Consider the following 11799-nt stretch of genomic DNA (forward strand, 5'->3'; position numbering starts at 1 on the left):
TTTTTTTTAGTACAGCCCTTCAGAGGCTACAGAAGATATTTACATGTTTCCCAGAAGACAAAATAAGTTAAATTTACCCTGATCTTCAAATTCAAAAAGTTTTCACCCCCTGGCTCTTAATGCATGGTTTTTCCTTCTGGAGCATCAGTGAGCGTTTGAACCTTCTGCAATAGTTGCATATGAGTCCCTCAGTTGTCCTCAGTGTGAAAAGATGGATCTCAAAACCATACAGTCATTGTTGGAAAGGGATCAAATACACAAAAATGCTTGAAAACCAAAAGAATTAGTGGGACCTGAAGGATTTTTCTGAAGAACGGCAGGCAGTTTAACTGTTCAGGACAAACAAGGGACTCATGAACAACTATCACTAAACAAAAAAAAACACAGCTGTGGATCATTCATGTAACAACACAGTATTAAGAATCAAGGGGATGTAAACTTTTGAACGGGGTTTATAAATTCAACTATTCTTTTCTCTTGTGGACTATATGTAAACATCTTTTATGTGAAATATCTTATTCAGGTCATTACCAAATAAACAATAGCATGCATTTTGTATGATCCCTCTTATTATGGTAAAATAATTAACATTTTGCAGATTCTGCAAGGTGTATGTAAACTTTTGACTTCTACTGTATACATACACACACACACACACGTATTTTTATATTATGTATGTTTTCAAAACTAGGAATGAAAAGTGAAAAGTTTTGTGGAGAGGTTACATGGAGAAAAAAAGGTATATATACCTGTATATAATTTTAATAACACATTTTATATAAGGAAATAATATTTCTCGGCAGCTTATGGCAAAAATATGCTGAAGGAAATTACTTTAAAATGTGTTTTTCAAAACTAGGAGTGACTAAAGTGTGAGGTTTTTTGGCAGGTTACTTGAAAATGTAATGTTTTTCTGGCTGCTATGCAGTTATTCTTTTTGTTGTATTATTTCTAATTTGTCATTTTGGATGAATCGTTTACTAAATCAATAAATGTAAAGTACTGTTCACACCAAGAATGACTAGATCACTGAACCGATCACTGAAGAAAATTAGTGGCAAAAATTTGCATGAACAAACGCGAGCGAAACATACTAAAATAAAACAAAGCATTAGTTTGACGGCAAATGTTCAGTGTGATGAGTTCTATAGGGATGCATTGTTTTGTTTTAACAGTATGGGAATTGACTGTGAAAATCTACACTGTGTAAACAGGCCTTAAATGTATGCAAATGAGTGTCTGTGACTCGGTGTGAATGAGTACATGAGGCTTCACAGTGCTGCATGGGAAACTTCTGCTTTACTTTATGACAGTGTCTCGACATCTGATCCTTCTTTATACCAATCCTGAAAATGAGTTATTAAAATGAACCAGCAGGTTATTATTCAGAGTGTTGTGAATGTTTTCTGATTTGAAATCTCCTCGTAACTGATTGTTTTTGTCTTGTACAGGGGATTTTATTAAAAAGAAGTGGGAAGTCACTTAATAAGGAGTGGAAGAAGAAATACGTCACTTTGTGTGACAATGGTCTGCTCACGTACCACCCCAGTTTACATGTGAGTATGCCGTCTCCTCTGCTGTTAGAGATCAGATGTCTGATTCATTTTGCTGAATTGGTTTATTCTGATGATTCAGTTCAGATTCAGTAAACTGGTTCAAATAAATGATTCACTGATTTGTGTTTGGTGTAAACTCGTGCATTCCGTGTCACACGTTTACCTATTCACCAACCTTTTCACTCAGAAAATGCTAGTAAATTTCACAAATAATTATTAAGAATTGGCAAATAATGCATTGAATGAAACTTGAATTTTTAAAGCACAAAGACTGAAACAGTCTTTTCTTGTCAAATGTAATCCAATCATCTTTGCTGTATTTACAACTTCAAAAATCATTTTTACAGTCTACTGTTAGATGTTGATTCATTTTCAAAATATTCAAAATATGTCTTAGGTTCACAAAAAATGTCAATTCTAGAAAATATTAGAATATACTTAAATACTTACATATTAGAATATAATTAAATACTATAAAATACTTAAATACCCAAAACCTTAATTATTAGAGTTGGTAACTAAATCATTCTTGAACCAAATGACAGTTTTTATGACATTTGTTGGATCAGGTAGAATAAAAAAAAAAAAGATTTTTCAATTATTGTAGAACTTTTTACAAAAAAATACTATTTCAGTTTTTCTAAATTTAACTCTTAATTCAATGTGTTACTTTCCAGTTGAACCAAATTCTTAATATAATTCATTAAGAATTATTATAGTTCATTAATAATAATTTATGGATTCCAGATCATAAGAATTTTCTAAAATGGACATCCTACTTTTTTTGCTTTTCATTTTATATACTTCACAGATTGTTGATATATGAAGATATGATTTTTCTTGGTTTTCTTAATCTTTGTTTTCATGATTTTTTTTTCTCTCTCTCTGTTTTTGATGAGGTTAGGCCTATTTTTTGTTTTGGATTTTGTAAAAATATTTAAAAAAAAGAACATCCTAAGGTTCTCTCATTATTTCATGTAAACAGAATGTTGCCTTTAGTTTTGGAGAATGTTCCTCTAACGTTTTTTTAACATCTGATTTGCTTTGCGGTCAAGTTATCAACAAACACTTTGATTCGTTTGAACACTTTTGCATAACAAGCGAATTGTTCACAAATTAGACCTCACATTCCAGTTAAAAACACCATGAAATTGATTAAGACATTGACGTGGCAGAACGTTTGGGCGGGATAGATTCTCTAGCATGATTTAATGAAATTTCATTTGAATTATAGTTCAGATTCAGCGTGAGCGAATTTCTATTTCTATTGCTATTTCTGAGGTATTTTGTAGGTTTCCAATAAACACAGACGAGAGCCGGACAGGTCAGCTGCTCTCCGGTTGCTACAGCAGCGCACGTTTCTTACGGCACTCCCCGCGGGAACTCCACAGTCCGTTCTGCGCGGAACATTCATCTCTGTCAGGACCCCCGCGTGTTCTTAATACCTCTGAAAATCCCCTCTCTGCTTCTCCAGCTTTCTCACACGTCCCTTCTCCACCGCTCCCCTCATTTGCATAGGTCGCACTCACGCCTATCTTTGTTCTTGTGTTTCTCCGACGCTTTTAACACAGGTTAGTAATTAATAAGGGCCTCCTAATTAAGATCCACTGGAGAAGCAGCATACCTTGACCGTGCGAGATGCGTTACACGAGACACGTTTAGCGGCCTCCGTGGACTATGACCGAAATTAATATCTTGGCCAAACTCACGTCTCTCACATCAACCGCGTGTTTATTAGAGATATAATGCACATCTCATGCCAGCGATGTGTGTAATAGGCACGCGATGCCACGGGCGTCGTAATCGTTAGAGACGTTTGGGTTTGGACACCTGTGGACCACTCGTTTAGCTCAAAGAGAAAGACGGGGAGAGAGAGAGACGGAAACGACGGTTTAATTTTGCGCCGCAGCCAGCCGAGCTATCCCACAATCTTGCACCTTGGCTTAACCCATTTGCGCTTCGCACACTCCCATGAAAATGGAATAGCCCGATTTAAATGGGAATGAGTCTGCTCGCGGTCATTAATGCTAATTCTGCTAATCTGCGGCAGCATGGAAACAGGTGAAATACTAGATTGCGTGGGCCTGGTGCTGCTTTGATTGATCAAAGCTGCTGTGTTTGTTTTACAAGACCTGTAAAAAGTTTCTTTGGTAGGTTATAGATGTGCTGCACCTGTGCGCTGTTTGTTCGCATAAACTTTAGTCAAAGTTGGTGGCATGTTGAATTTGAGGCAAATGAAAATGAGGCAGTGAGTGATAAAAGTGCAGACAGTTATACGCTGGAAAAGTTGATTTAGAAACAATTTTCTCTTAGAAATTGCTAGTAGATTTCACAAATAATTACAAAAATGTGGCACATTTAGTAACATATTGACAATGTTGAGTTAGAAAGTATTTTAGAAAATAGTCAAATAAAATTTTCTTGTAAAACATACAAGAAAAAAAAATATTTTTTAAAGTCTACTGTTAAGTGTAGATTCATTTTCAAAATATTGAAAATATGTCTTTTGTATATGTATAGCTAGAAATATTAGAACATACTTAAAATCTTGAATTTCAATACTTGCATTTTAGAATTGACTTAAATACCCAAAACCTTAATTACTAGAGTTGGTAACTAAACAATACTGCACCAAATGATTTTATGACAATTGTTGGTTCAGGTACACTGTAAAAATTATTTTGCAAGTATTGGAGTACTTTTTACAAGAACATTTCATTTTTTTTCTACATTTAATGCTTAATTCAATGCATTACTTGCAATTTCTTTGTGAAATGTACTAACAATTTCTGAGTAAAATTGTTTGTACACCAGTTGTTTTCAGTGTAACGTGCATTCGTCCAAAAATGAGGCTGAAATGGTGTACTAAAATAGTCTTGTTTTTACTGATTGTTTAATTGAATCTGAACTTGAAATGTTTAATTTTGAAACTGATTGAATGGATTCTGCCTTTTACAGCCTCATACTCGTTCAAAGTGTGTCAAACTTGTGTTTACATTTGACATTTTTCCCGGCCTAGATCTAAAACTGCACACTGTTGTATTTAATTTTTCAGGACTACATGCAGAATGTCCACGGTAAAGAAATCGATTTGCTGCGGACGACGGTGAAGGTGCCTGGGAAGAGGCCGCCCAGAGCGGTGGCGACGGTCGCCCCTACAGCCAGCCCCAAAACCAACGGATTGACCAAAGACCGCAGCACTTTACAACTCGGCATCGGGGCCACAAGTGAGTATGAACCCCGTCAGTGGTGTTATGCCTTAAAGATATTCTGAGAAGATATTCTGTGTGCAGATTGTAGCAGCATTAAATTTGACATGAAATGGTGTTCAAAACCAATTTTCTTTTTTTAATGTGACATTTGCAAGAATACTCAACAAAAAATGCAGCAGAAGTGTTTCTATATGAGTCAGCTGGAGGAATTGGTGATATAAGCCGAAATGGGAAGTTGTTTCAGAGGCGAAGCAAGTTATTACGTTACGTTTTCATGGAAAATTGTGCATACAATTTTTTTTAAAGTAATGTACAATAAAAATTGTTCACACTATGACAATGAATTGTTCACAAAAAAGTGAAGTACTAGAATATGATTGCATACTAGAAAATTTGTTAATATATTTAAATACTAGAAAAAACTTAAATACCAAAAACCTACTAGATATACTAAATAATACAACAGCTAAATTATTTTTATGACAAATTTATTTTATTTTATTTTATTTTTTATTTACATGCATTCTTCATAAAAATTCTCATGGAAAATTGCTAAGACAATTTTTAATGTGTAATAATATATTGTTCACAGTAACCAAATGAGTATTAAAAAGTACATTTTTATTGCATTTATAATGCATTTGTTTCAAAATTTGCTACAGTATTTTAAGTCAAAAACATTATAACATTATAATTATTTATAATTATAATTATTTACTTAACAAGCCACAAATCAGTTTGTTTTTATTTAAACTAAAATTTCTCTTTACTTAAAGCCTTTATGTATAATGCATTATAAAAATAGTTTTAATGCATTAATTATGCCTTTTAATGCACTGAACAATCTCATGAATAATTGTAAACGCAATGAATACATTATAACACTTATCAGTTCATTGTTACACTATAATTATTTTAAATTTGGTTATAATTATTTATGACAAAGTATCATGTCTTACAATACACATTATGAATAATTATAATGCATTATAACCTATAATAACCCTTTATTATGCATTATACATAAAGGCTTTAAGTAAAGTGTTACCAAATTTCAAATTCCTGTTAAATTGATTCATTAAAACATGTCATAGTTCTTATAAATATTTAAAAAATCAGGAACTATTTGAGTAAACTGTCACTGATATCCATTCAGAAAACGTATGTTAGGTTGTTTGCACTGCTGATTTTCATTTTTGGCTGAATTTGCTTTATTTTTGGCCTGCAAGAACCAGATTTACTCGGTTCTGATTTACAGGTTCTCTGTACTGAGAGGGAGTTTGGGAAGGTATAATTGGATTTAGAGAGCTGAGATCAAGTGTAATTAATAAAAAAACAGGAGCAACTTTCTCCAGGGGCTCTGCAAGCTGGCATGACCGCTGTGGAAACATAACCGGCCAGGACCTCAGTATCACTTAGCTGGGGCTAATTGCTTTTGTACCATTAAAGACAGGTCAGCAAGGGCTTCTGGGAATTGCAGTTTTCTGGCTGGTGTCCAGTCTTGTGTTGAATAGGGACGAGGGTTTATTAGTCACAGAGACATAAGGAGCATTTGTCAGTGTTGCTGGGCCGCATGAATCGGGTTGCTCGGAGAACCACAAAAGTTGATAATGCTTTCAGGTTGGCAACTAATTAACCTTCAGTCGACTGCAGAGGAGAGGGTGAACGTAAGGTTGAAAGGAGGAGAATTTTGGGGCATGCGGACCTGAAATAGTCGCAACATCTGGACCTGTTTTATTCAAGCTGCAGAAAATAGAGATTTCTGGGTAAAGAGCTCAAACGTGGCCTCAGGCAGCAGATACACACGAATAAGAGCATTAGCTAAGACTGGTTACATTTGTATTGAGGTTAAAAGCCTAGTTGCACATATGGATGTGATGTATCACAGAAAACCAACACGAAAAATAAATGTAATATTTTTATATTTGATTTTTTTCTCAAAGCATATTTCTGGTTTTATTGTGCACAGTAGTCCAAATAATTGTCTTCATAATATTGCTATATGTAAATATTATTATAAATTTTTCTCAAAATTTTTTATTTTTCAAAATAAAAAGTCCAAATAATTGTCTTCATAATCTTGCTATATGTAAATATTATTATTCATTTTTCTCCAACATTATTTTTAATTTAGTTGATAAAAATACAATTTTAGTTAGTAACAAAACTGTGAAAAAATTACAAACTGTAAACAAATAACAATTTTTTAAAAATGTTAAAACATTTAAATGTATCAAACTTTAAATATTTGTCTTCATAATCTTCCTATATAAAAATCTAATTAATTACTGATTTAATAATTTTTTACGTATTTTATTATTTTGATGTCTTTAAAGTTTACTCAATATTATTATTCTTTTTACTCTAAAATTATTTTTTAATTTAGATCAAAAACATTTTTTAGTTAGTGACAAAACTGTGAAAAAAAACAAAAAAAATTTTTTTTTTAAATTAAAAAAAAAAATGTTGAAACATTTAAATGTATCAAACTTTAAATATTTGTCTTCCTATACATAAATCTAATTACTTACTGATGTAATTACAAATTTTTACATTTTTTTTTTCTTTTTTTAATGTCTTTTAAATTTAATCAATATTATTATGAATTTTACTCCAAAATAATTTTAAATTTAGTTGATCAAAATACAATTTTAGTTAGTAACAAAAATGTGAAAAATGACAAACTGTAAACAAAAAAAAAAACAATTTTTTGAAAATGTTAAAACATTTAAATGTATCAAACTTTCAATATTTGTCTTCATAATCTTCATATACATGAATCTAATTACTTACGGATGTAATTACTTATTTTTAAATATTTTTTTCTTTTGATATCTTTTAAATTTAATCAAAATTATTATTAATTTTACTCCAAAATTATTTTAAATTTAGTTGATCAAAATACAATTTTAGTTAGTAACAAAAATGTGAAAAATGAAAAACTGTAAACAATTTTTTTTTAAATGTATGAAACTTTAAATTTCATTTTAAATTTCACTTTATCTACTTAAAATATCTATTATTGTTTAATGAATTCATAATGCTTTAGAAACTGTTATTAATTTTACATATTACACGTAGTGTATTTTCACAAGTTACACATTCTCACTAGTATGCAACTTAATTCAGATCCACCTATGGATGTAATATTACATTTATGTTATCGACTAATCCAATAATCTAATATTAAAACTAAAAATTTGAAATTACGAGTTACAGAACAAAAAAACAACTAATATCAACCAATATTTTTGTCAGTAACTATATATAACTATTATAATAACACTGTCAACTTTTCATGATCTAGTCAATTCCTGACATAAAATTAAGTGCCTTCTCCTTTTTCAGTCTGTTTAGCTTGGAAATACATCACATTTAGGAAGTAAAATGGGTTGTGGATGGGATTTCATGTTGATTTCAATCATTGAAGCCAAACCAGTTTTGACGTTTTGAACTATTTTTATAGGAGTGTCTATACACAAGGCGTTTATGTTATGTTTTTACATGTTTTATACCACATTTGCAGTTCTGAGATGGCTTTTTATTGGTGTTATTTTTCAGATACGCCATTTGACCTTCGGTTTAGCGCAAATTGACGCCGGAACACTCGGGTCCCGATCTGACACGGGCCGCTTTCCCCGTTTCCCTTTTCTACTCTGCGCCGTATTAGAGGAAAATTGTGTTAATTTCCACTCGAGAGGGAAAAGGTTACGATTCGCAGTGGGCCTCCGCCGAGTGGAGGACGTACACTTGATTATGCAATCTGATTTTGATTTCATTAGGCATGCAATTGATGCGAGGGAACAAAGGGGTAATTTTTCATTCATAGCGGTCTAGCTGAGCCCTGTCTTTTTCTGTAGTCTGTAATTCATACACTTCCCTCTGATCTAAAGACCATTAGGAACTCTGGGGGGTGTGTGGGATTGAGGAGATGAGGGGGGGTGAGGATGAGAAAAAGAAAGAGTGAGGGAGTGAAGGAGCGCAAATGAATGAACGCATGTGTCTCGATGAGGCCCGGTCTAATCTTTCTGCTAAGTATTCACCGGAACCGTTTTAAATATGATCATTCTGCAAGCGTGCGTTCAGTTGTGTCACCGCTGACAGATATATAATATCAAAGCGCTAATGGGCCTGCCTATCAGCTTTAATCAATGACATCTGCTGTAGAGGTGTGTGTACGAGAGAGATTCACACCGAGCTGCTCGTGTTCATTTATGTGTAGTACACAGGATGCAGATGAAGGCGTGAACTAAGATGTACCTTGTGCAGTGATAGACTTGATATATATGCAATATTCAGTCATCTTGAGATGGTCGCAATGGCTGATAAATGTGAAATGCAATGAGAAAATTTGGCTGAATAGAGGGATTTTTCCTGCATTTTGTCAGTTTTTAAATTTATAGGTAGCTTTGTCAATGGATAGTGCATGCCTGTCTGTTTTCAAATAATTTTTAGAATAATTTGTTTCCTTTTTTTTTTAGACTTGATAAACCAATGGATTGGCTGATATTTGGTTATTTTAGAGATGATCGTAGTGGCCAATAACTGCACAGTTGGCTATACAAAAGAGGTTTTTCCAGCCATTTGTCCGTTTTTTAAATCTACCGGCAGTTTTGGCAGTGGGTAGTGAATGTTGTCTGTTTTCAAATTATTTTTAAATTTTTTTTAGTTGTGATAATCCAATAAATTAGTTGACATTTGGTTGTTTTAGAGGTGATCACAATGGTTGATATCTTGCATCTTTGTTGATAGATAATGCATGTTTTCTGTTTTCAATAAATCAATAAATCAGCTGATATTTGGTTATTTTAGAACTGATCACATTTGCTGATAACTGTTCATTTGGGTGAACAGAACAGGTAAAAATAATATACTGGCAGCTTTGTCAATGGATAGTGAATATTTTCTGTTTTCACATATTTTTATTTTTAATATTTATTTTTTTTCAAGAATTTTAAAGAGAGGCTGATAAATCTAATATTTTGTTATTTCAAATTATCGCTTGACTGATAAAAGTCCAATTGCCAATTTAAAAAAGTGTTCATTCTGCCATGCGTAGGCTAAATTTTAAATGTACTTTTTACAATTTAATAGTGCAAATAATCAGTTTTAAAATACTTTAAGCATTTTTTTTGGGGTGAATTTCATAAATTTTACTGTCATTTTCTTTGTGCAGTTGGTTGAGGTAAATCACTACCTCACTAACAGATCACTAACTTATTACTGTTTAAAAAGTACTTGTATACAAAATTAAGCAAGTTTAAAATGCTTTGGCAGTTGAAAAACTCCTGACCACTACAGTTTAGTAAGTACTGTGAGAATATACATATTTTTTATGAGATATATATCGGTTTTATAATGGCTACCCTTCTATCTAGCCATCCACATCAGCATCAACCAAATTTTTCGCCTCCAAACCTTAAGTCAATCCCAGATCCCTCTAAATGAACAATGTTGATGTGTTTGTGTGTATGAATGTCCTCATCCAGCACTTTTATGATTGAGTCTCCTTTAAGGACGCTTTACCACATACGTTAGTCTCATGACAGTCTCTTTCAATAATGGCACAATCATTTCGGATGCTCTTTTATATGTGAGAAGGAAATAAGGTGTTTTGTACATCGCAAGTCTTTCTAAAACACTTTCAGATGCTTATTATCCAATGCACTGCTTGAAATCGAATGGATGCCATTTCTGCATTCGATGAGCTTGAGTCATACGCTCTCAAAGTTGTGGCTGGAGATATCGGTTTATTGGTTGTCGCGACATTTCCGTCAGACCTGCCGTATTTCGAATGTTGAGATCATTGCAGTTTACGCAAACAGACACAATGTAATCCGTATGTATTTCCACTCAGAGGCGGTCCATCCAGGCAGCTGTCAGTTTGTAAGGGCGTCTCGGTGCCGTTTCGCCTTGACCTGAACAGCAGATGATCTAACGGCTCCCCCTCCACCCTGACCCCTCCCCCGCCCTCTCCTCCACATTAGCATGGATGCTTCATTATCTCCGCACTTGTATATAATGGCAGCGGCGGCTCAGAGGGTCAGGGCTCGCTCCACGGCTCATCAGCCATCTGACAGCGCTCTGCGAGAGAAACGAGGAGAGATGAGGAGAAATCATCGCCACCCCCTGCTAATCCATCGCCTCTACTTAACACCACAACCTCAGGCCTCCCTTCGCTAGGACCCTAATACTTAGCCTAATAGCATGTACGGATAGCAAGAAAAGAGCAAAGGAGATTGGGGTGTTTTTTTCTATACCATCTGATAATGATTTGACCGTTTGTACATGCATGCAAAACAGAACCGTTAAAGCACATAATTATCAAGTTTAGTGGAACATTCGTCTTTAAAGGTGTAGAGTACAGTTTCTTTGACACTAGTAGCACCAAACAGAACTGCAAAAATAACTTGATCATGTTCTTTGAAGAAAAAAAAATTGTATTATCTATTAATATTTTGATATTTTATAGTATTTAGTATTAAGTATGTTTAGATTTTTTTATATTTCATTACATTTTTTATAGATAGATCCTATTTATGACATTTAATTTATAAATACATAATATCATAATATATAATTAATATCATAAATTCATAAATTACATTTAGATGGATGGACGGACGGACGGACAGATAGACAGATAGATAGGTAGATAGAGAGAGACAGACAGACACAGATAGATAGATAGATAGATAGATAGATAGATAGATAGATAGATAGATGGATAGACACTGATGGATGGATGGATGGATGGATGGATAGATAGATAGTAGGGCTGTGCAAAAAATCGAATGCGAATTTCATGTGCATCTCGTCAGTAAAGCCGCTCCTGTGATTAGTAGTAAATCTCCAGAACGTGCTTTCAGATGGAGCGGCATTTACTACACAGAGCCGTAGATCACTGACAAGCTACTCAATATCGCGTTCAAAATCGCAGGCGATTCATTGCCGATGAGTCTGTGTAGTAAATGCCGCTCCATCTGAAAGCACGTGCTGGAGATTTACTACTAATCACAGGAGCGGCTTTA

General features: G+C 33.7%; 1 protein-coding gene across 1 annotated transcript in view; it reads left to right on the forward strand.

The window, feature by feature from the left end:
- The window catches only part of LOC107690985 (arf-GAP with GTPase, ANK repeat and PH domain-containing protein 3-like), a gene marked incomplete at its 5' end in the record, with an annotated part of 61795 nt that overhangs the window by 755 nt on the left and 49241 nt on the right, over positions 1–11799 (forward strand). Inside the window, 2 exons of the mRNA XM_016489432.1 lie at positions 1452–1556; positions 4612–4783. Coding sequence (XP_016344918.1) covers positions 1452–1556; positions 4612–4783 — 277 coding nt within the window. The remainder of the gene's footprint in view (positions 1–1451; positions 1557–4611; positions 4784–11799) is intronic.

The sequence above is a fragment of the Sinocyclocheilus anshuiensis genome, unplaced genomic scaffold, assembly GCF_001515605.1.
Source record: "Sinocyclocheilus anshuiensis isolate Anshui unplaced genomic scaffold, SAMN03320099.WGS_v1.1 scaffold102, whole genome shotgun sequence".
Taxonomy (NCBI): domain Eukaryota; kingdom Metazoa; phylum Chordata; class Actinopteri; order Cypriniformes; family Cyprinidae; genus Sinocyclocheilus; species Sinocyclocheilus anshuiensis.